Genomic DNA, 26,238 nt, shown 5'->3' on the forward strand with positions numbered 1-26,238 from the left:
CATTCTTTTGCAATGTGTTGCCTGGTATGTGGTAAAGGCAAATACATTACAGGCTTTTAAGAGATACTTAGACAGGAAGATGGAGAGATACAGCCATTGTGTAGGTAGGAGGGGTTCATTTTTGTTTTTTTTAAAAGTTATTTTTTAGCTAGTTGGGAACATCCTTGTAGCCAGAAAGGCCTGTTCCAGTGGTGTACTATACTACATTCTATATACTGAAGGCAGCAGTTGATAGATTCTTAATTAGTCAGGGCATGAAGGAATACAGGGAGAAGGCAGGAAATTGGGGCTGTAAGGAAAATGGATTAGCCATGATGAAATGGTGGAGTAGACTCAATGGTCCAAATGGCCTAATTCTGCCCCTATACCTTTTGCTCTTAAGGTCTTATGGAATGGCCCGTGAATCCTGATTGTTCTGAAAAACCTCCACTGGATGATCCAGAAGTCAATGAGATCGCTATAAAGAATGTCATGCAGATTGAAGAGCAGTTGGATGCAGTAACACATATTATCTGTTACTTCCTGCCTTGGACCCATTTGAGGAAGACAGTGGCTTAGGTTCTTAGGTTTCAGAACCTTTTCTTATTTCTTAGTTGGAAGAGGAAGCAATTCAATATTGCTTGCTGTCAGTCTGACTTGGATGAAGAACAACAAGGGTATGCTTTGCAGAGAGATGAAGAAGGCTAAAGGTCAGATTGGCTGAGATTGTCTCTCAGTGGAGAAGCTCGGAAAGGCTGAATTGGAGACTGTTGGTTTTCGCCAAAGAAAGAAACTTTCAGATGAATTCTCAAGTCTGCAAAGGGGAAAAAGTGTGAAAAGGTACAGTTATATTTTCAAGCTTAATCCAATACTTGAAGATGGTTTCCTGAGAGTTGCTGAGTGGCTTAGTAGGGTAACCATGCCCGAAGAATCCAAACATCCTGTTGTACTGGCATCTTCATAAAGAATGGTATCAAAAGAAAGACATGACATTGTGGAAGATGTTGAATCCTTGTGGGTTGAGTTAAGAAACTACAAGGGTAAAAGGACCCTGATGGCAGTATACACAGGCCTCCCAACAGTAGCTGGGATGTGAACCACAGATTACAATGGGAAATAAAGAAGGTGTGTCAAAAGAGCGATGCTATGATGGTCATGGGAGACTTTAACATGCAGGTCGATTGGGAAAATCAGATTGGTAATGGATCTCAAGAGTGAGTTTTTTGAATGCTTACAAGATGCTTTTTAGAGCAGTTTGCCATTGACTCTACTAGGGGATCAGCTATACTGGATTGGGTGTTATGTAATGAACCAGAGGTGATTAGAGAGCTTAAGGTAAATTAACACTTATGATTGAGTTCAATTGAAATTAGATAGGGAGAAAGTAAAGTCTGATGTAGCAGTGTTTCAGTGGAGTAAAGGAAGTTATAGTGGTATGGAAGAGGAGTTGGTCAAAGTAAATTGGGAGAAGAAGCTGGCAGGGATTACAGCAGAGCAGCAATAGCATGCGTTTCAGGGGAAAATGAGGAAGGTGCAGAATAGAAACAAAGAAATACTCAAATGGCAAAATAGTACAACTGGGTTGACAAGGGCAGTCAAAGCCATTGTAAAAGCAAAAAGAGGACATACAAAAAAGCAAAAATTAGCAGGAAAATAGAGGATTGGGAAGCTTTTAAAAACCTACAGAGAGCAACTAAAAGAATCATTAGGAGGGAAAAGATGAAATATGAAAACAAGCTAGTAAACAATCTAAGTGGATAGTAAAAGCTTTTTCTCGTATGTAAAAAATAAAAGCAAGATGAGAGTGGATATAGGAGTGCTAGAAAATGACTGGAGAAATAATAATAGGGAATAAGGATTTGGCAGATGAACTAAATGAGTATTTTGCATCAATTTTCACTGTGGAGGACACTAGCAGCGTGCCAGAAGTTGAAAGGTGTGAGGGAAAAGAAGCGAATGCAGTTACTATTACATAGGAGAAGGTGCTCAAAAAGCCGAAAGACCTGAGGATACATAAGATACCTGGACCAGATGAAATGCAAACTAATGTTCTGAAAGAGGTAGTGGTAGAGATTGTGGATGCATTAGTAATGATCTTTCAAAAAATCATTGGATTCTGGCATGATACCTGAGGACCGGAAAATTGCAAATACCACTCCACTCTTTAAGAAAGGAGGCAGGCTGCAGAAAGTAAATTATAGACCAGCTAGACTGACCTCAGTGGTTGGGAAGATGTTGGAGTAATTTGTTATGGATGAGGTGATGGGAATACTTGGTGACACAGGACAAGATAATCCTGCCTGATGAGCCTAGTGGAATTCTTTGAAGAGATTACAAGTAGGATAGATAGAGGGGATGCAGTGGATCTTCTATATTTAGACTTTCAGAAGGCCTCTGGCAAGGTGCCACGTGAGGCTGCTTACCAAGTTAAGAGCCCATGGTATTACAGGAAAATTACTGGCATTGTTAGGGCACTGGCTGATTGGTAGGAGGCAGCGAGTGGGAGTAGAAGGATCCTTTCTGGCTGGCTGCCACTGAATAGTGGTGTTCCACAGGGGTTACTGTTGGGACCGCTTTTTATGCTGTATATCAATTATCTAGATGATGGAATAGATGACTTTGTTGTCAAGTTTGCTGATGATACGAAGCTTGGTGGAGGGTCAGGTAGTGTTGAGGAAACAGGTAGGATGCAGGACAGAAAGATTAGGAGAATGGGCAAGAAAGTGGCAAATAAAATACAATGTTGGAAAATGCATGGTCATGCTCTTTTGTAGTAGAAATAAATGTGCAGAATATTTTCTGAATGGGGAAAAAATCCAAAAATCTGACATGAAAAAGAACGTGGGCGTCCTTGTGCAGAACACCCTAAAGGTAAACATGCAGGTAGTATCAGTGGTGAGGAAGGCAAATGCAATGTTAGCATTCATTTCCAGGAGTCCAGAATACAAGAGCAGGGATGTGATGCTAAGGTTTTATAAGGCACAGGTTGATAATGAAAGTTCTCAAATCTACTATGAAGGTGCAGAATCATGACAAGAGGGTCTTCACACAATTTTTCGTAAAGTAGTGGCTATTATCAATGGTCGTTGATTACTAAAAAATCATCTGATCCCAATGATTTGAAGCATTAACACCCAATCATCTGAAGACCTCACAACCATTACCACCAGGAGAGTTCCAAAAAGATGTTTTGTCTATCATAGATGAAATCAAGTCCAATAAATATCAAACTTGTGTAAGGGATTTCTTCTTCTATGTTACTGCGTATGTTAATTAAAAAGGCTTCTTTGTTATGTTAAATGCTGATAAAGTCTCTAGCTAGCACTTTGCTTGGGTTATAATATAGATAACAGAGCGAATGAACCAATGGGTGTCTATGTTATTCTTTCCTGGGCTGATATGCTGTCCCATATGGTTGGGAACCAGGGGGTTTTGGCGGGGAGTTGGAGGAGAGACCGTGAGGACGACGGACGAACGGGGAAAACTCAAGTCGATCACTTTGGGTGGTCCCGAGCTGCGAGTCGAAGGGGTACGGGTGGTCCCGAAGAGGTCCCGAGCTCCAACGTGTGCAGGAAGAAATTGAACTTTAAGTCTGGCGCCTTTTCCATTCCTTTTTTTTGTATTGAACTTCTATTAATCTCATAGATTTAGTAATATCTATAAAGTGTAATTGGTAAAACGTACATTGAGTGCTGGCTGATGATTGATGTTTAAAGTCAACCGACATCACCGGAAGACAAGGTGGGCAGCGGACGGGGTTTCCCCGAGATAAATACGAGCCAATATAGCTGAGCGTTACATTCGTGATGGCAGACGCCCGGGTTTGTATTTTCGGTAAAGCTGTATAAGTCGCCACGTTAAGTAGTGCGAAGATGGATCGAGATAAGATTGTAAACTGGTGTGAGTTAGAGGACGTACCGGTGAATCGTGCGTGTTAAGTGGGGTGGATTTCCGCATTTCGGGAGATGTACTAGTGCGAGGGTTGGGTTTGATCAAAGGTATAGGGCAGGTAGAACTGGTAGCTAGAAGGTGTGGTAAAGAAGTGGAATCCAGCTGGGTGTTGGTTTGGACGAGTGCTGACGTCATGACGTTGGAACTGCCAGTGACGGTCGGCGTCCCGGGGGAGGGGGGTCCGTGGGGCCTCCACACCCTCCCGGAGGAAGAGAGTGAGGAGATACCGGAGGAGGAGCTAGATAAGACCCCAGGGGAGGTGCCAGTAGCAGTGGTGGAGGGTCAGAGTGGGAAGGCTTGGCCAGGCCCCGCCCCCAGCTAGGGGTGAGACCCCCGAGTTAGCAGCCGCCATAACCTCCCTGGTGAGAAGGGCCCCGCCTGAAGCTGAGAATTTTCTCAAGAGCCACGCCTACCCCGGAAGGGGAGGACGAATATGAGGCATGGATTGAGAATACGTCCCAGTTGTTAGAGGCGTGGCCAGGTTCGCATGAGGAAAAGAGACAGCGATTGGTGGAAAGTTTGAGGGGAAGGGGCGGCAGTTGTAGTCCGGGAGCTGAAGCCGGAATGGCCCTCGGCTTCCCTGGCGGAGTATCTGGCAGCTTTGATGGAAGCGTTTGGAATGTCAGGAGACCCCTGGGAACTTATAGCGGAGTTTCACCACATGGGGCAGGGTAGAGGGGAAAAGCTCTCAGAATACATTTTTCGGCTGCAGAGAATGCTTACTGGGTTGTGGTGCCGAGGGGTAGTGGTGAGGTTGAGGATGAGTCAGATATTTAGTGGTTCCCTGGAGGAGGACAAGGTGGCTTGGAGTCTCCGGCAGTCCTATAAAAGGAGCCCCCCTCCATCATTCGGGCAGCTGATTACAGAAGTGTGAGAGGAGAAGAGCGCTTTGGGTCGGAAAAGGGGCTCGGGCCACCGGGGATGGTCCTCAGCGGATCAGGAGGTGGTGGCTGGGTTGAGAACCGAGAAACCCAAGGGGTCCCCGGGGGACGGGACCCCCTCCCGCTTGAGGGGATGGTCAGGGAGAGTACCCCCTTCGGGGGACGGCCCGCACCGTGGTCCGGGAGTGGGGGGCGTCCCGGGAGGAGAGGGGCGGCGGGTAGAGTGTGCGATAACTGTGGGGAAGCGGGTCACTTTCGGAGGGATTGTGAGAGACAAGGTGCCCCGCGGAGGGAAAGCCCCCGGGCCACTAAGAAGGGAGAGGTGTCGGGAAACTTAGGAGAGACTCATTGAGGGAACCGACTGAAGTCTCAGGAGGAACACGTTCCCAGAAATCAGCCATGGGACCCCCGAAAGCCCAAACCCTTATTCCGGATGGACTGGTGGGACCCCGTTCCACCGTGTCCCTACCGATAGAGGGAATCTTTGCAAAAGCCATCCTTGACACAGGATCGCAGTTTACCTTATTGTACCGGTCGTTCTACAACAAATATCTAAAGCATTTGCCAGTAACCTCGTTTAAAGTACTGGAGATTTGGGGCATTTGATGATGATTACCTGTACGATGGGTACCTGTCAGTGAGGCTGGAATTCTCGGAGGGCGATGTGGGAGTGTCGGAAGCCCTTGAGACGCTGGTGTTGATCTGTCCGGACCCGGTGGAAACAGGTGGAGCTGCCCTTCTGGTGGGGACTAACTCCCCTCTGGTGCGATGGCTCCTGGGAGCCTGTAAGGAGAAGGCGGGGGAGAACTTTCTGGAGACCCCTTCGGTACACCCAGTGTTTCGAGCGGTGTTCGAAGTAGTGGGTGACCCCCAGGGGCTGGATCCTGACTTCAAACGAGGGACGGTGCGGTGTACTCAGGCGAGGCCTAAAGTGATATGGCCAGGGGAAGTGGCACTAGTGATGGGGACCCCCAGATTCCCCGGAGTACCGGCGGGCGAGGCCCTGCTAGTAGACGCCCCAGAAGACCTTGAAGGGGAGTCCCGGTTCCCGGCTGGGGTGCTGGTGAGACCTGAATTGCAGAGGCTCTCAGCTGTACAGGCACGCCAGATGGGGGTGATTGTAAGGAACACAACGGAGAGGGAGATCACCTTTAAGCGCGGGATGCCCCTTGCGCACTTGTTCCCGGTGACGGTGATGTCTAGAGCCCCCGTGAGGCCCACTGGAGGAAAACTATTGGAGAACAGGGGGCGGCTGACCGAGGAGGCCTTTAATTTTAAAGACTCCCCTGTACCGCCGGCGTATAAGAGCAGGCTGGTGGAGAAGATGCTGAAGTTAGGGGATGTCTTTTCTCAGGGCGAGTTTGATGTGGGATGTTCCAAGAGCACTCGTCACACTATCCGGGTGACAAATGACACCCCGTTTAGAGAAAGGTCGGGGCGGTTGGCCCCAGCAGATGTGGAAGATGTGCGGCAGTTGAAGGATGCAGGGATTATCGCGGAGTCCCGGAGCCCCTATGCGTCCCCCATAGTAGTGGCTAGGAAGAAAAATGGGAAGGTACGCATGTGCGTGGACTATTGGACCCTGAACCGGCGCACTGTCCCCGCCCAGTATACGGTCTCGCGGGTTGAAGACGCGTTGGCCAGTCTGAGTGGTGCGCAGTGGTTTAGTGCCTTGGATTTGCGGAGTGGGTATTACCAGATTCCGATGAGTGAGGCCGATAAAGAGAAGACGGCCTTTATCTGCCCCCTGGGATTTTTTCAGTTCGAACGAATGCCCTAAGGCATATCGGGGGCCCCCAGCCACCTTCCAGCGGCTCATGGAGAGGGCGGTGGGGGATATGAACCTGCGCGAGATGTTGGTGTATCCGGATGATCTGATAGTGTTTGGATGTACTTTGGAGGAACATGAGGAGCGGCTGCTGAAGGTGTCGAGTCGGCTGAAGGAGGAAGGATTGAAACTTTCCCTGGATAAATGCCAGTTCTGTAAGCCGTCGGTCGGCTATGTCGGGCACATAATCTCGCGAAATGGAGCAGCTATTGATCCGGCGAAAATAGACGCGGTGACCACCTGGCCGAGATCCCAGAAGGTGAGCGCCCTGCGCTCGTTTTTGGGGATCTGTAGGTATTACCGGCGATTCGTGAAAGGATACGCTAAAATGAGTCACCCATTGAACCAGCTGTTGTGTGGCTATCCACCTGTGGGGAAGAAAAGGAAGGGAGACCAAGGGCCGGAGGCAGGAGGATACTTGAACCCGGGAGAGCCTTTTGGATCGAGGTGGGATGCTCAATGTGAGGAGGCGTTGCAATCTCTGAAAAGGGCGCTGACACAGGCCCCAGTGTTGGCTTTTGCCGATCCCCGGAAGCCGTATGTGCTGCACACTGATACCAGTTGAGAGAGTCTGGGGGCTGCCCTGTACCAGGAACAGGGGAACGGATTGAGGCCGGTGGCGTTTGTCAGCCGAAGCTTATCGCCATCTGAGCGAAACTATCCCACTCACAAGTTGGAGTTCCTGGCGCTGAAATGGGCGGTGGTGGAAAAGTTGAGCGACGATCTATACGGGGCCAAGTTTGAGGTGAGAACGGATAACAACCCTCTCACTTATATCCTGACCTCGGCAAAACTGGACGCTACTGGGCATATCGGTGGTTGCCGGCCTTGTCTGCCTATGAGTTCAGCCTGAAGTACCGGCCGGGGAGTCGGAACATCGATGCAGATGCTTTATCTCGTTGGGCGCATGAGGGGTCGGGCACGGATGAGGAGTGGGAGAGTGCCCCTGCCCCGGGAGTGAAGGCCATGTGTCAAGTTGGGAGCGACTGGGAAGCAAGAGCCCCGATGGGGCAGTGGATCAATTGGGGGCTGATGATGACGCGCTACCCACTGTGTACTGTAATTTGACTGCTCTGAAGAACAGGCAGTTGCCGGAGTTGAGCCCCCAGGAAGTGGGGGCGGCTCAGCGGGATGACCCGAGCATTGGCACTATCTGGTACACAGTTAGAAAGGGGAATATGGCTCAGATGGAGAAGGCGAAGCACGCCTCAGTGCCCCTACTACTGAAGGAGTGGCCTCGGTTGAAGCTGAAGAACCAAGTCTTGTACCGGGTCACGTCGCCCCCGGATCAACCCCGGGGCTGGCAGCTAGTCATCGGAAGACTGTGCTCCAGGCACTACATGATGATTCCTGGCACTTGGGGGCGGAAAAGACCTGTGGATTACTTAAGGACTGGTTTTACTGGCCCCGGATGAGGGGGGAGGTTGAAGAATTCTGTAAGTTGTTGTTACAGTCGTTGCATCAGGAGGAAGACCCTGCCTGCGCAGGCGGCTCCTTTGTCCTACTTGCAGAGTGCGGGACCCATGGACGCGGTGTGTATGGATTTCCTGTCGATTGAGCCCGACACCAGCAACACCGCGAATGTCTTAGTCATCACGGTTCACTACACTAGATACGCGCAGGCATTTCCCACTAAGGACCAGAAGGCGACTACAGTGGCGAAGGTGTTATGGGAGAAGTACTTTGTTCATTATGGCCTCCCCCGGTGGATCCATAGTGATGTGGAACGGGACTTCGAGGGCAGGTTTATCCATGAACTACTGGGTATGCTTGGGGTCGAGAAATCCAGGACCACACCCTATCACCCGCAGGGTGATCCTCAGCCCGAGAGGTTTAACCGGACCCTGCTGGACATGCTCGGCACTTTGGAGATCGGACAGAAGAGCAAGTGGAGTCAGCACGTCGGGCATTTGGTTCACTGTTACAATTGTACCCGCAATGACGCTACGGGGTACTCGCTTTATTATCTGATGTTCGGACGGGAAGTGGGGTTGCCCATTGACCTGTGTTTTGGGACTGAAGCGGGTGAATTATCTTCGAAGCCATATCTGAAGTATGTGTCCGATATGAAAAGAGAGAGTTGAAAAGGGCGTACGAGTTGGCTGTGGCGGCGGCCACCAAGCAGAATCAGAGGAATAAGAGGAGGTATGATCAGAAAGTAAAGTTCGCCCAACTATTGCCGGGAGACCGGGTCCTTATCCGGAATTTAAAACTACCTGGTAAGCACAAGTTGGCGGATCGCTGGGCGGCCACCCCCTATGTAGTAGAAAGCCAGATGCTGAATCTACCTCTTTACCGGGTGATATCAGAGGATGGGAAGGGGCCTGTCAAGGTACTCAATCGGAACCACCTGTTGCCTCTGGGTCGAGAGGTGCAGGTAGACCAAGAGCCCGAATGGGAGCTTACGCCTAGTACGAGGACTCTGCGAGGGAAGAGCCCGCTGCGAAAGAGACGGGGCCGGTCCCCACCCCGGAAAGGGATATGTCATCGGACGACGATGATTCGGACGTGTGGCACCTGTTTCCGTTCACTAATTCCCCGGTACCGGAAGAAAATGCTCCTGGCCCTTCCCCCACTGAGTTAGGTCAGAGGAGGGAGGGTGTTGAGGAGCCGCCTGAGATACAGCCGGCATTGGGGGAAGAGAGGGTGGAACCAGAACCCGAGGCAGAGGGCTCACAGGTGCCGAGGGGTCCCAGTGAGGGTGAGGGCCGACAGGTAGGCCCGGGGTGACTGAGCCAGAAGAGTCAGTAGAGGAGGTACAGAGGTCTCAGAGAAGTTGGCACCCCCAGAGAGGTTAACCTATACAGCGGCGGGAGAACAGGGTGTGATCTCCAGTGCTCTGGGAAGTTATGTCACTGTTTATGCACCTGGGCTGGGTTTTGTGTTTTGCGAGGAACAGTGGTGAACTCTGTTAATGTCATGAGGGCATGGCTTTTATTTGGTGGGGAGAGAGTGTAAGGGGTTTCTTCTTTTATGTTACTGCGCGTATGTTAATTAAAACGGCTTCTTTGTTATGTTAAATGCTGATAAGGTCTCTAGCTAGCACTTTGCTTGGGTTATAATATAGATAACAGAGCGAATGAACCAATGGGTGTCTATGTTATTCTTTCTTGGGGTGATATGCTGTCCCATATGGCTGGGAACCAGGGGCGTTTTGGCGGGGAGTTGGAGGAGAGACCGTGAAGATGACGGACGTGCGGGGAAAGCTCAGGTCGATCACTCCGGGCAGTCCCGAGCTGCGAGTCGAAGGGGTCCGAGTGGTCCCGAGCTCCAACGTGTGCATGAAGAAATTGAACGTTGATAAGTCTGGCGCCTTTTCCATTCCTTTTTTTGTATTGAACTTATATTAATCTCATAGATTTAAGAATATCTATAAAGTGTAATTGGTAAAACGTACATTGTGTGCGGCTGATGATTGATGTTTGAAGCTGAATCAGGTGGCATTTGTACAGCAACCGACGTAACCGGGAGACAAGGCGGATGGGGTTTCCCCTAGAGAAATACGAGCCAATATAGCTGAGTGTTACACTTGTTTTGGAAATGGTGGGTCAAGGAGTATTTACTCCAGCAATCGGAACATCAAGAGAATCAGAGTCAGAATCCAGTTTATTATCACCGGCATGTGTCACGAAATTTGTTAACTTAACAAATGAATACTTCAAGGGATATCTTTACTCAGAGAGTGGTAGCTGTGTGGAACGAGCTTCCAGCAGAAGTGGTTGAGGCAGATTCGATATTGTCATTTAAAGTTAAATTGGATAGCTATATGAACAGGAAAGGAATGGAGGGTTATGGACTGAGTGCAGGTCGGTGGGACTAGGTGAGAGTAACTTTCAGCACGGACTAGAAGGGCCGAGATGGCCTGTTTCTGTGCTGTAATTGTTATATGGTTAACAGCAGCGGTTCAATTCAATACATAATATAGAAGAAAATAAATAGATAAATAAACCAATTACAGTATATAGTATGTATATTGAATAGATTAAAAAGTGTAAAAACAGAAATAATGTATATTAAAAAAGTGAAGTAGTGTTCACGGGTTCAAAGCCCATTTAGGAATCGGATGGCAGAGAGAAAGCAGCTTTCCGGAATCGCTGAGAGTGTGCCTTCAGAAGTTGAAGGAGTAACACTAAGTAACACACCTGGGGTTCTTCCTATAGCTGTACTTGCACTGGGAACCCAGTATTTTGGCATAACCTGAATAACGTAGTTACGGCCACCATGCCCCACTTCTTAATGTACATACTTCAGAATGAGATCTGCGATATAAAACTAAATGACATTGGAGCATTTTCTGTACCTCCTACCTGATGGCATAGTCAAGTATAAGATACAATTTCCTCCCAGAAGAAATTGTGCTTATGGTTGATGGCACAGTGCCTCAAAACTCATGGGACATGGATAGAATCATTCAAGTTTTCCCAGACAGAAAAGGATTTGTGACAGGTATGCATCAAGACCAAGACCAGCTATTTGGATCAGCCAAAGCGGAACACACACCAATCCTCATAGAAGGATCAGAAGTGGAGAGAGTGAGCAGTTTCAAGTTTCTGGGTGCCAAGTTCTCTGAGGACCTAACCTGGTTCCAACATATCAATGCAGTTATAAAGAAGGCAAGACAGCGACTATACTTGATTAAGAGTTTGAAGAGATTTGGCATGTCAATAAATACACTCATAAGCTTCTATAGATGTACTGCGGAGAACATTCTGACAGGCTGCATCACTGTCTGGTATGGGGAGGCTACTGCACAGGACCGAAAGAAGCCACAGAGGGTTGTAAATTTAGGCAGCTCCATCTTGGGCACTAGCCTACAAAGTATCCGGGACATCTTCAAGGAGCAGTGTGTCAGAAAGGCAGCGTTCACTATTAAGGACCTCCAGCACCCTGGGCATGCTCTTTTCTCACTGTTACCATCATACAGGAGATACAGAAGCCTGAAGATACACGGTCAGCGATTCAGGAACAGCTTCTTCCCCTCTGCCATCTGATTCCTAGAGAGATTGCAGAGGCATTAACAATGATCTTTCAAGAATCGATGGACTCTACCATTGTACCAGATGACTGGAAAATTGCAAATGTTACTCCGCTATTTAAGAAGAGTGGGAGGCAGCAGAAACTATAGACCTGTTAGCCTGACATCAGTGGTTGGAAGTTGTTGGAATCGATCGTTAGGGATGAGATTACTGAGTACCTGGAGGCACATGACAAGATAGGCCAAAGCCAGCATGGCTTCCTGAAAGGAAAATCCTGCCTGACCAGCCCACTGCAATTTTTTGAGGAAATTACAAGCAGGGTGGACAAAGGAGATGCAGTAGATGTAGTGTACTTGGATTTTCAGAAGGCTTTTGACAAGATGCCGCACATGAGGCTGCTTAGCAAGATAAGATCCCATGGAATTACAGGGGCCTTATTAGCATGTGTGGAGCATTGGCTGATCGGCAGAAAACAGAGAGTGGGAATAAAGGGATCCAATTCTGGCTGGCTGCCGGTTACCAGTGGAGTCCACAGGAGACGGTGTTGGGACCGCTGCTTTTTACAATATATGTCAATGATTTTAACTATGGGATTAATGGATTTGCCAATGATACAAAGGTAGGTGGAGGAGAGGTAGTGTTGAGGAAACAGGGAGCCTGCAGAGAGACTTAGATAGTTCAGGAAAATGGGCAAAGAAGTAGCAAATGAAATACAATGTTGGAAAGTGTATGGTCATGCACTTTGGTGGAAGGAATAGACTGGCACACCATTATTTAGACAGGGAGAGAATTCAAAATGCAGAGGGACTTGGAAGTCCTTGTGCAGGATACCCGAAAGGTTAACCTCCAGGTTGAGTCAGTGGTGAAGAAGGTAAATGCAATTTTGGCATTCATTTCTAGAAATACAGAATATAAGAGCAGGGATGTGATGTTGAGGCTCTATGAGGCACTTGTGAGATCACACTTGGAGTATTGTGTGCAGTTTTAGGCTCCTTATTTTAGAAAGGATATACTGACATTGGAGAGGGTTCAGAGAAGATTCACAAGAATTATTCCAGGAATGAAAGGGTTACTGTATGAGGAATGTCTGGCGGCTCTTGGGCTGTATTCCATGGAGTTCAAGAGAATGAAGGGGGATCTCATAGAAACTTTCCAAATATTAAAGACCTGAACAGATTAGATATGGCAAAGTTATTTCCCATGGTAGGGGAGTCCAGGACAAGAGGGCACGACTTCAGGATTGAAGGACGTCCATTTAGAACAGAGATATTACTTTAGTCACAGGGTGGTAAATCTGTAGGATCTGTTGCCACAAGCTGCTGTGGAGGCCAAATCTTTGGGTGTATTTAAGGCAGAGATAGACAGGTTCTTGATTAGCCAGGGCATCAAAGTGTATGGGGAGAAGGCAGGGCTGTGGGAAGAATTGGATCAGCCCATGATTGAATGGCGGAGCAGAATTGACGGGCTGAATACCCTACTTCTGCTCCTATATCTTATGGTCTTACGACAAAAGCAAAGAGTTTGGTTATGTATTCATGCTTTGTCGGGGCAGTTAGAGTTAGAGACCTCCGGGTGTGATTTAGAAATATAGAAACAGAGAAAACCTACAGCACAATACAGGCCCTTTGGCCCACAAAGCTGTGCTGAACATGTCCATACCTTAGAAAAATAGGGGGCCATGGGTAAGCCTAGTAATTTCTAAGTTCCATGTACCTATCCAAATGGCTCTTAAAAGACCCCATTGTATCCACCTCCATCACCATTGCCGGCAGCCCATTCCATGCACTCACCACTCTCTGAGTAAAAAACGTACCCCTGACATCTCCTCTGTACCTACTCCCCAGCACCTTAAACCTGTGTCCTTTTGTGGTAACCATTTCAGCCCTGGGAAAAAGCCTCTGACTATCTACAAGATCAATGCCTGTCATCATCTTATACACCTCTATCAGGTCACTCCAAGGAGAAAAGGCCGAGTTCACTCAACCTGTTTTCATAAGGCATGCTCCCCAATCCAGGCAACATCCTTCCTTGTAAATCTCCTCTGCACCCTTTCTATGGTTTCCACATCCTTCCTGCAGGGAGGTGACCAGAACTGAGCAGCGTTCTCCAAGTGGGGTCTGACCAGGGTCCTATATAGCTGCAACATTAACTCTCGGCTCCTAAATTCAATTCCATGATTAATGAAGGCCAAAAAACCATATGCCTTCTTAACCACAGAGTCAAACTATGCAGCTGCTTTGAGCATCCTATGGACTCGGACCCCAAGATCCCTCTGATCCTCCACACTGCCAAGTCTTACCATTAATGCTATATTCTGCCATCATATTTGACCAACCAAAATGAACCACTTTACACTTATCTGGGTTGAACTCTATTTGCCACTTCTCAGCCCAGTTTTGCATCCTATCAATGTCCCACTGTAACCTCTGACAGCCCTCCACACTATCCACAACACCTCCAACCTTTGTGTCATCTTTATAAAAATCACGAAGAGTAAGGGTCCCAGAACAGATCCCTGAGGCACACCACTGGTGACTGACCTCCATGCAGAATATGAACCGTCTACAACCACTCTTTGCCTTCTGTGGGCAAGCCAGTTCTGGATCCACAAAGCAACGTCCCCTTGGATCCCATGCCTCCTTACTTCCTCAATAAGCCTTGCATGGGGTACCTTATCAAGTGTCCTGCTGAAATCCATAACACTACATCTACTGCTCTTCCTTTATCAATGTGTTTATTCACATATAACCATATAACAATTACAGCACGGAAACAAGCCATCTCGGCCCTTCTAGTCCGTGCCGAACTCTTACTCTCACCTAGTCCCACCGACCTGCACTCAGCCCGTAACCCTCCATTCCTTTCCTGTCCATATAGCTATCCAATTTAACTTTAAATGACAACATCGAACCTGCCTCAACCACTTCTGCTGGAAGCTTGTTCCACACAGCTACCACTCTCTGAGTAAAGAAGTTCCCCCACGTGTTACCCCTAAACTTTTGCCCCTTAACTCTCAACTCATGTCCTCTTATTTGAATCTCCCCTACTCTCAATGGAAAAAGCCTATCCACGTCAACTCTATCTATCCCCCTCATAATTTTAAATACCTCTATCAAGTCCCCCCTCAACCTTCTACGCTCCAAAGAATAAAGAGCCCAGTTGTTCAACCTTTCTCTGTACCTTAGGTGATGAAACCGAGGTAACATTCTCGTAAATCTTCTGTGTACTCTCTCTATTTTGTTGACATCTTTCCTTTAATTCATTGACCAGAACTGTACACAATACTCCAAATTTGGCCTTACCAATGTCTTGTGCAATTTCAACATTACATTCCAACTCCTATACTCAATGCTCTGATTTATAAAGGCCAGCATACCAAGAGTTTTCTTCACCACCCTATCCACATGAGATTCCACCTTCAGGGAACTATGCACCATTATTCCTAGATCCGTCTGTTCTACCGCATTCTTCAATGCCCTACCATTTACCACGTATGTCCTATTTTGATTAGTCCTACCAAAATGTAGCACCTCACATTTATCAGCATTAAACTCCATCTGCCATCTTTCAGCCCACTCCTCTAACTGGCCTAAATCTCTCTGCAAGCTTTGAAAACCTACTTCATTATCCACAACTCCACCTATCTTAGTATCATCTGCATACTTACTAATCCAATTTACCACCCCATCATCCAGATCATTAATGTATATGACAAACAACATTGGACCCAGTACAGATCCCTGAGGCACATCACTAGTCACTGGCCTCCAATTTGACAAACCGTTATCCACCACTACTCTCTGGCGTCTCCCATCCAGCCACTGCTGAATCTATTTTACTACTTCAATATTCTGCCGTCAAAGAATTCAATTAGGCTCATAAGGTACGACTTGCCCTTGACAAAGCTATGCTGACAATTCCTAATCATATTATTCCTCTCCAAATGTTTATAAATCCTGCCTCTCGGGATCTTCTCCATCAACTTACCAACCACTGAAGTAAGACTCACTGGTCTACAATTTCCTGGGCTATCTCTACTCCCTTTCTTGAATAAAGGAACAACATCCACAAGCCTCTGGAACCTCTCCCATCTCCATTGATGAATCAAAGATCATCGCCAGAGGCTCAGCAATCTCCTCCCTTGCCTCCCACAGTAGCCTGGGGTACATCTCATCTGGTCTCGGCAACTTATGCAACTTGATGCCTTCCAAAAGCTCCAGCACATCATCTTTCTTAATATCTACATGATCAAGCTTTTCACTCTGCTGCAAGTCTGCACTACAATCACCAAGATCCTTTTCCCTAGTGAATACTGAAGTATTCATTTAGTACCTCTGCTATTTCCTCCTGTTCCATACACACTTTCCCACTGTCACACTTGATAGATCCTATTCTTTCATGTCTTATCCTCTTGTTCTTCACATACTTCTGGAATGCTTTGGGGTTTTCCTTAATCCTGCCCGCCAAGGCCTTCTCATGGCCCCTTCTGGCTCTCCTAATTTCCTTTTTAAGCTCCTTCCTGTTAGCCTTATAATCTTTTAGATCTCTAACATTACATAGCTCTCTGAACCTTTTGTAAGCTTTTCTTTTCTTCTTGACTAGATTTATTACAGCCTTTGTACACCACGGTTCCTGTACCCTACCATAATTTCCGTCTCATTGGAACGTATCTATGCAGAACTCCACACAAATATCCCCTGAACATTTGCCACATTTCTTCCGTACTTTTCCCTGAGAACATCTGTTCCCAATTTAAGCTTCCAAGTTCCTGCCTGATAGCCTCATAATTCCCCTTACTCCAATTAAACGCTTTTCTAACTTGTCTGTTCCTATCTCTCTCCAAAGCTATTGTAAAGGAGATAAAATTATGATCACTATCTCCAAAATGCTCTCCCACTGAGAGATCTGACACCTGACCAGGTTCATTTCCCATTACCAGATCAAGTACAGCCTCTCCTCTTGTAGGCTTATCTACATATTGTGTCAAGAAACCTTCCTGAACACACCTAACAAACTCCAACCCATCTAAACCCCTTGCTCTAGGGAGATGCCAATCAATATTTGGGAAATTAAAATCTCCCATCACGACAACTCTGCTATTATTACAACTTTCCAGGATCTGCTTCCCTATCTGCTCCTCGATATTCCTGTTACTATTGGGCAACCTATAAAAAACACCCAGTAAAGTTATTGACCCCTTCCTATTCCTAACCTCCACCCACAGAGACTCCGTAGACAATCTCTCCATGACGTCCACCTTTTCTGCAGCCGTGACACTATCTCTGATCAATAGTGCCATGCCCCCACCTCTTTTACTCCCTCCCTGTCCTTTCTGAAACATCTGAAACCCAACAATTGACGTAACCATTCCTGTCCCTGAGCCCATCCAACTCTCTGTAATGGCCACATCATAGCTCCAAGTACTGATCTACGCTCTAAGCTCATCCACTTTGTTCACAATACTCCTTGCATTAAAATAGACATGTCTCAAACCATCCGTCTGAGCGCGTCCCTTCTCTATCCCCTGCCTATCCTCCCTCACACACTGTCTCTAAGTTTTCTCTATTTGTGAACCAACCACCTCTTCCTCAGTCTCTTCAGTTCGGTTCCCACCCCCCAACAATTCTAGTTTAAATTTTCCCCAGTAGCCTCAACAAACCTCCCCGCCAGGATATTGGTCCCCATGGGATTCAAGTGCAATCCGTCCTTTTTGTACAGGTCACACCTGCCCCAAAAGAGGTCCCAATGATCCAGAAATCTGAATCCCTGCCCCCTGCTCTAATCCCTCAGCCACGCATTTATCCTCCACCTCATTCTATTCCTATACTCACTGTTGCGTGGCACAGGCACTAATCCCGAGATTACTACCTTTGTGGTCCTGCTTCTCAGTTTCCTTCCTAACTCCCTGTAGTCTTTTTTCAGGACCTCTTCCCTTTTCCTACCTATGTCATTGGTACCAATATGTACCACAACCTCTGGCTGTTCTCCCTCCCACTGCAGGATATCTTGGACACCATCTGAAACATCCCAGACCGTGGAACCCGGGAGGCAAACTACCATCCGAGTTTCTTTCCTGCATCCACAGAATCACCTGTCTGAACCCCTAACTATAGAGTCCCCTATCACTACTGCCTTCCTCTTCCTTTCGCTACCCTTCTGAGCCACAGGGCCGGACTCTATGCCAGAGGCATGGCCACTGTTGTTTCCCCCAGGTAGGCTGTCCCTCCCCAACAGTACTCAAACAGGAGTACTTATTGTCAAGAGGTACAGCCACAGGGATACTCTCTTGTACCTGACTCTTCCCCTTCCCTCTCCTGATTGTTACCCACTTGTCTGTCTCCCGTGGCCCCCGGTGTGACCACCTGCTTATGTAACTCCTTTCTATCACCTTGCTCTCCCTGACCAGGCGAAAGTCATCGAGCTGCATCTCGAGTTCCCTAATGCAGTCCCTTAGGAGCTGCAGTTCAACACACCCGGTGCAGATATGGCCGTCCGGGACTCTGGAATACTCCAGGACCTCTCACATCTTAAACCGAGCACAGAAAACCGGCCTGACACACATACTTCCTTTCTGCAATTAACACAGATAAACCTACCTTGCCTCGTTACCACATGAGCCCGTTGAGCCAAAGCCCTCTCACTCTGCTACCTCTCACTCCGCTGCCTGCTACGAACACTGCCCGCTGGATATGGCGGTCTTCTTTTTAAACTTTTCCCACTCTACAGGCTGACGTCATGCGCCTGCCCATTCTTGCCTCTCTTTTACCCCGAGTAGTAAAATGCCTTCGCTCCGGAAATCCTTAATATTTCACTCGCAGCCTTTTTGCTCCGAATCAAAAACTGCTGAAGATTCCTTTCCTTTTTTAACTTTTCCCGCTCTACTGGCTGACGTCACTCCCCTGCACAATCTTGCCTCTCTTTTACCCTGAGTAGTAAAACGCCTTTGCTCTGGAAATCCTTAGCCGTTCCACTCGCAGCCTTCTTGCTTCTTCTTTTTGTTTAATGTCACTAGCTTTAGCTTCATTAGTTTTATCACTTCAAGATTGTTTGTTAGTTATTTATAAAGGATCCAATTCATTTCAGTGGAAAAGAATACACTTTTCCATTGATGCTGCCTGACCTGCTGAGTTCCTCAAGCATTTTGTATGTTGCTTGGATTTCTAGCATCTGCAGATTTTCTCTTGTATCGAATACATTTTTTTGACCTTGAACATGATTATTGTTGGATTCTATGGCAGACCTGTCAACCAGGAATAACATACCCCTCCTTCCCCTGCCTTGTCTATCATGTGTTGGTTTGAGTAGCTGCTACAGTCATCTTTAAAGTTTGAAACACTTTCAGTTGTTCTCCACAGGGTTGTCAAGAGCACTTGCTGTCCTTGAGCAGATTGTTGATTCTGCTATCATCAGTCCCATGTGCCTTCACTTCCTTGGTCTTTATTGGAGCAAGCTGTGACATAGCTGTCAATCTTATTGTTTCATCTCTGTCATCCTTACTGAGTCGCAGGGGCCACTGTAGAGTCCATGTCATATCCACCCTGGAGTTCAGATGTTGTTGCTATCTTGGAGAACTGTCCGATACTTGGTCCATTTCTGACAGCTCCCTTCCCTTTCTCAATCTCTGGAGACAGTCTATCTACTGACATCTTTTATAAACCTACTGACTCTCACAGCCATCTGAACTATACCTCTTCCCACCCTGTCACTTGTAAAAATGCCATCCCCTTCTCTCAGTTCCTCTGTCTCTGCTGCACCTGCTATTCAGGATGAGGCTTTTCATTCCAGAACTACTGAGATGTCCTTCTTCAAGCAAAGGGGCTTCCCTTACTCCACCATCAATACTGCTTTCACTCACATCTCTTCCATTTCGCACGTCTGCCCTCACCCCATCCTCCCGCCATCACACCAGGGATAGCGTTCCTCTTGTCCTCACCTATCACCCCACCAGCCGACATGTCCAACACATAATCCTCCGTAACTTCTGCTATCTTCAACAGGTTCCCACCAAGCACATTCCCCCCCCCCAACTTTCCACAGGGATTATTCCCTACATGACTCCCTTGTCCACATGTCTCTCCCCACTGATACTTATCCTTACACCTCCTCCCTCACTACCGTCCAGGGCAGCAAACAGTCCTTCCAGTTGAGGCAACACTTGGTCGGTGGGTCTATTGGGGTCACCTACTGTATCTGGTGCTTCTGGTGTGGCGTCCTGTATATCAGTGAGACCCGACGTGAATAGGAAGACCACTTCACCGAGCACCTTCACTCGATCCACTTCGAAATGCTGGCTCTCTTGGTGGTCACCCATTTCAATATTACTTACCATTCCCATTACAACATGTCATTCCATGGCCTCTTTTACTGCTGCAAGGAGGGCACACTCAGGTTAAGGAGCAACAACTTATATTCCAACTGGGTAGCTGCCAACCTGATGGCATGAACATCAATTTCTTGAACTTTCGGTAATTGCCCCCTTCTCCTTCATCATTCCCATTCCACAAGACCATAAGGTAGAAGAGCAGAATTAAGCCATTTGGCTCATTGAGTCTACTCTGCCATTTTATCATGGCTGATCTATTCTCTCTCCTCCATCCCTTTATTTCTTTCACCAATCAACTTCCCAGCTCTTTACATCGCCTCTCCCCTGCCCAGTTTCACCTACCACCTTGTACTTCTTCCTCTCCTCTCCTCACCTTGTTACCTCTGACTTCTCTGCTTTCTTTCCAGTCCTGATGAAGGGTCTCAGCCCAAAATGTTAACTATTTATTCTTTTCCGTAGATGCTGCCTGGCCTGCTGCATTCCTCCAGCATCTTGTGTGTGTTGCTTTGGATTTGCAGCATCTGCAGATTTTCTCATGTTTATAATTCTCAGGAATTCGGATGGTGTCGCTGTCTCCACGACCGTTTGATGTAATTCTCCAGAGTTGGCATGGTGGAGCTGAATAGGGAGTCTGTTAAGGTGGAGCTTGAGATGTAGTGCTTCTGTGGGTGGAACATCAGCAGTGGTGACCCAGCAGTGTCACCAGCAGAACTGCCCACTGGAAGTCACCCCTGTGTTTTCTGACATTGTTTCAGTTTGTTTCTGAGCTCCGAGCAAAGTACATTGAGTAAATTAAAGACAAAAGAAATTCTGTGAGTGTTAGAAATGCCAAATAACACACACAAACACAAGTTCCTCCAACATCTTGTATGTGTGACTTCGACTGAATTACCGTCTTGTTCTTTCACTTGTTCAGTTGAAGCGAAGATTTACACTTTAGACTTTTTTTTACTGTCTCTATCTTGCTGTTTTTGTAGTTTATTCCATTTCTTTAGAGTTAGGGCTAGAGTCAAGGTAAGGAAGACGTACAAGATGGTAGATATAACTGGGAGAGGGGGAGGAGGTGACATTAAACTCTAACCCTAACCTTTCTCACCTCGGAAACTCTTTCAATTGCTCACACATTCAATCCAAGTGACCACCTGGTCTTATATCGAACCCACAGAAGCCATCACCTGGGTCTTATCGCAGACTTTCACAATATCTTCTATGAGCCATGTTTCAGTAGCTTCAACATAGATGGTATATTTCAAAAATCTTAACAAAATTGAGGGATTTTGGTGTTTGAATCTGAGGTTCTTTTAGAAGTCAAGAATGAGGCATAAAACTCGTTGCTTCATGATCATTTTATTCAAAGTTGATCGAACAGGAACAGAACAGTGACAGGGGTCTACTACTTGGAGAAAGAAACTAAAGACATAAAACAGCTACTTCTATACCCATAGATTAAAAAAAAATCATTCAGTTCTATAGATAATTAGAAAGTACTTAGCCAATACTGCAGCAAAAATTAATCAATGAGAAAGCACTTAATTAATGCAGTTCAAAGAAATCACCAGAATAATACATTGTACAGCCATTAGAGGCTTGTGCACCACAAGCTTGGATGACTGAGTAATTCCTTCCCACATTCAGAGCAGGTAAATGCCTAGTGAATTCACTGATGTACCTTCAATTGAGACGACAAACTGAATCCCTTCCCACAATCAGAGTAGCAAGATGGCCTTTCCACAGTGCAAGCTGACTATGTGCCAATAGGTCAGTGGATTAAGTGAATTCCTTCCCAAAGTCTGAGCAGGTGAATGGCCTCATCCCAGTGTGAACTCACTGATGTATGACTTGAGTGACTACCTTTGCACAATCTGAGCAGATGAACAACTTCTCCCCAGTGCGAACTTACTGATGTACTTTCACATGAGATGACTGAATGAATCCCTCCCCATAGTCTGAGCAGGTGAACAGCCTCTCCATACTGTGAACTGACTGGTGTGTCTGTAGGTCAGATGACCAAGTAAATCCCATTCTTCATTCTGAGTAGGTGAATAGCTTCTCCTCATTGATGCACCTTCCGTTGAGATGACCGAGTGCATCCCTTCCCTCAGTCTGAGAGTGTGAATGTTTAATCGCCAGTGTGAACTCTCTGGTGTACCTTCAGAAGAGATAACTGGGTAAATCCTTCCCCACAGTCTGAGCAGGTGAACGGTTTCTCCCCAGTGTGAACTGACTGGTGTGTCTGTAGGCCGGATGACCGAGTGAATCCCTTCCCACACACAGAACAGGTGAATGGCCTCTCCCCAGTGTGAACTCGCTGATGTGCCAGTAGGTCATATGACCGAGTAAATCCTTTCCCACAATTGGAGCAGGTGAATGGCCTCTCTTCAGTGTGAACTCGCTGATGTATTTTCAGGTCAGATGACTGAGTGAATCCTTTCCCACACACAGAACAGGTGAATGGCCTCTCCCCAGTGTGAACTCGCAGGTGTGACAGTAGGTCAGATGATCGAGTAAATCCTTTCCCACAATCTGAGCAGGTGAAAGGCCTCTCACCGGTGTGAAATCGCTGATGTACCTTCAGATCAGATGACCGAGTGAATCCCTTCCCACAGTCTGAGCAGGTGAATGGCCTCTCCCCAGTGTGAACTGACTGGTGTGCCTTCAGATAAGATGACCGAGTGAATCCCTTCCCACAGTCTGAGCAGGTGAATGGCCTCTCCCCAGTGTGAACTGACTGGTGTGTCTGTAGGCTGGATGCCCGAGTAAACCCCTTCCCACACACAGAACAGGTGAATGGCCTCTCCTCAGTGTGAACTCGTTGGTGTCTCTGTAGGTTGGAAGAGTGAGTGAATCCCTTCCCACAATCTGAGCAGGTGAACGGTCTCTCACCAGTGTGAACGCGTTGGTGTGCCAGTAGATCAGCCGACTGAGTGAATCCCTTCCCACAATCCGAACAGGTGAACGGTTTCTCCCCAGTGTGAACTCGCTGATGTACCTTCACGTGAGATGACTGAGTGAATCCCTTCCCACAGTCTGAGCAGGTGAACGGCTTCTCCCCAGTGTGATCGCGTTGGTGTACCTTCAGATGAGATGACTGAGTAAATCCCTTCCCACAGTCAGAACAGGTGAATGGTCTCTCTCCAGTGTGAACGCGCTGGTGTACCTTCAGATGAGATGACTGAGTGAATCCCTTCCCACAGTCTGAGCAGGTGAATGGCCTCTCTCCAGTGTGAATGGGCTGGTGTTTCTGCACGTCGGATGACTGAGTGAATCCCATCCCGCTATCTGAACAGGTAAACAGGGTCTCACCAGTGTGAACATGCTGGTGAGCCAGTAGGTCAACTGACTGAGTGAACCTCTTCCCACACACAGAACAGGTGAACAGCCTCTCCTCCATGTGAACTCGAGGGTGTGTCTGTAGGTGAGTGAGTGAATCCCTACTCACAGTTCTCTATCAATTCAGAAAGTCAAATGTAAGATGTAGTGAATCCCTTGCACAATCAATGCAGTTGAAGAACTGATCTCCAGTGAATAAATCTGGTGTGTTCTCAGTACTCCTGTTCCAATGGATTTCACTGAGTTACAACAGAAATCTTCATTTCAGACACAAAGCAAGTTTCTAGCTGGAATGAGATACTTCATCTCCTATGATCAACAATGAATATTTTGGTGTTGGAAAGGAAATATGGGGTCACTCCTTAAATATCTGTGTTGACACAGCAGAACTGATGTGTTGTTGTGTCTGAGATTCCTGTTCACATATATGCCATTTCTAATCCCTAAAAAAAATTACAAAAGACATCAATGGGTGAAGGACGGCACTCTGTGCTGAGCTCTGACATCACACTGCTACAGTGAGATTCACCACAAGTTGGAGGGACAACTTCTCATCTTCTAACTGGGTACGGTTCAGGCATCTGGAATGACCATCAAATTCTCCGACAATCTTCCTGCCTGTATCAGATTTGCCCATTTCTGCCTGTTTTTAACCTTTGACTTGACTCAGTTTGACTCTCGCCATTAGTATTATCCACAGTTCCCTACAAAGTTAGGTCTTATACAGTAGGGCACTGAGGAGTGTGGTGGAACAAAGGAATCGTGGAAATCAGGTCCATAATTCATTGAAAGTGGCAACACAGGCAGTAAGGGTCATAAAGAAAGCTTTTGGCACATTGGCCTTCATAAATCAATGTGTTGCGTACAGGAGATGGGATGTTATGTCAAAGTTGTTTAAGACATTGGTGAGGCCTAATTTGGAATATTGTTGCAGTTTTGGTCACTTACCTACATGAAAGATATAAATAAGGTTAAAAGACTACAGAGAAAATTTACAAGGATGTGGCTGGGTCTGAAGGACATAGATACAAGGAAAAATTGAATATGTTAGGACTTTATTCCTTCAAATGTAGAAGATTGAGAAGAGATGTGATCAAGGTATACAATATTATGAGGAGTATAGATGGGGTAATAGGGTAAACTCCACGGCAGTTGAGTGGACTATAATTAGAGGTCATAGGTTCGGGGCGAAAGCTGTTAAGGGTAACAGGAGGGGAAACTTCTTCTCTCAGAGGGTTGCGAGAGTGTGGAACGAGCTGCCAGCATAAGTGGTGCATGCAAACTTGATTTCAATGTTTAAGAGAAGTTTGTGTAGGTACATGGATGGTGAGGGTATGGATGGCTATGGTCCTGGCGCAGGTTGATGGGGAATAGGCAGTTTAAATATTTTGGCATGGACTAAATGGGCCGAGTGGCCTGTTTCGGTGCTGTACTTTTTTATGACTAAATAAATGGAAAAGTTCCTGTGGGAGGGGTTTTGAAGGGTATAAAAGGCACCTTGGTACAAGGGGAGAGAGTTTTGTCCTTGGCTAGGTCATTGCTGGTGACTGGTGATAAGACAGGGAACAGAACGTCAAAGAGTCAGAATATGCGAATCGAAGTTAGATACAGAGAAAGAGAGGAAAGGCTGTGTAGAAGCATTCTGCAGATCAGCTCATTTACAGGATAAGTATTAGTTTGACTTCAGTACTGGTACTACTCAGTGCTGTAGAGATTTGATTTTACCTTTCTATTGCACTTACCCTCCATCGACTCTTTCAAAACCAGGCTCAAAACTTACTTTTATTCACTAGCGTTTGAATCCTCCTGATGTGGCTGATTTTTGGCTGGTGTCTAGGCCCTTGTGTTGTTTCTTTTGTTCCTATAAACTGTTTGCCTTGTTGGCTATGTCTGTGTTTTTTGTATTTTTGATTTTAGCTATCTGTACAGCATTTTGGTCAACGTGGGTTGTTTTTAAATGGGCTATATAAATAAATTTGACTTGAGTTCTAATAGAGTGTTTTCTTGTGGCTTTAAACACGCGTGTCGTCCCCTTTTGTTTGTGAGTATATATGAAATACACTGAGATGAACCAGGAAAGAACACATGAGCAATTTTAAAATAATTTTCGTCTGAGAGATCCATCAGCTCCCACTCCCCCCGCCTTCGCTCATCAGCCGAAAGCCCCTCGGGGCCCAGGGAACGGATCGTGGGGCTGATGGAACGGGCCTGTGCGGGACCGCGGTGTGTCCGGAGCTCACCACAATGGTCCCTCAGACCGTGTGCGAACGAAAGCCCTGCCCGGTACCCCGCTCCTACCTGCCGCCAAGCCTCCGGAATCTTTCGTCCACTGAGCGCACGCGCCATTTCCGGAATTGTCTGCGACCCTTACGCCTGCGCATTTGATCGCAGGGTCACTGACGGCGAATTCTGTTGCGCGGAGGTTTCTGGGTAAGCAGGGTGCCATTGTAAGAATATCTCAGCATCTCTCCCACGCCACGTGATAAGAAAACAATTTTTTGTAGCCTGGGAAAAATACACACGTAGGACAATAAATACTTTTTCGGGTCTTTAATTCCTTTATCTGTTTTAGATCCACAATATTAAACTTCAGTCCCATTATATAGAAACAAAGAAACATAGAAATCTACAGGGCATTACAGGCCCTTCGGCCCACAACGTTGTGCCGACCATGTAACCTATTCTAAAAACTGCCTAGAATTTCCCTAGTGCATAGACCTCTATTTATGTAAGCTCATGTACCTATCTAAGAGTCTCTTAAAAGATCCTACAGTATCCTTCTTTATCCATTTACCTCCCTCGGTGTTCACCTCTCTACGCCCGAATTCTGCACTCTGGGTGAAACCACCTGCTCAAAAGTAGTATCTATCAATTGTTCTGCCTCCAGGGTGATCCTTAGTTCATTCAACTTCAGCTCCTTAATGCGGTCTTTCAGGAGCTGGAGTTGGCTGCACATCAGGGAGACTATCA

General features: G+C 46.8%; 1 protein-coding gene across 1 annotated transcript in view; it reads right to left on the reverse strand.

Moving 5' to 3' along the window:
- The window catches only part of LOC140186981 (uncharacterized), a 46,323-nt gene extending 20,688 nt beyond the window's left edge, over window positions 1-25,635 (reverse strand). The window contains exons 1-2 of the mRNA XM_072241846.1: window positions 25,567-25,635; window positions 22,076-23,711 (exon numbers count right to left, since the gene is read on the reverse strand). Coding sequence (XP_072097947.1) covers window positions 22,076-23,329 — 1,254 coding nt within the window. The 5' untranslated portion in view covers window positions 23,330-23,711; window positions 25,567-25,635. The remainder of the gene's footprint in view (window positions 1-22,075; window positions 23,712-25,566) is intronic.
- Window positions 25,636-26,238: the final 603 nt, after the last annotated feature.

This window comes from Mobula birostris, chromosome 23, assembly GCF_030028105.1.
Source record: "Mobula birostris isolate sMobBir1 chromosome 23, sMobBir1.hap1, whole genome shotgun sequence".
Classification (NCBI taxonomy): domain Eukaryota; kingdom Metazoa; phylum Chordata; class Chondrichthyes; order Myliobatiformes; family Myliobatidae; genus Mobula; species Mobula birostris.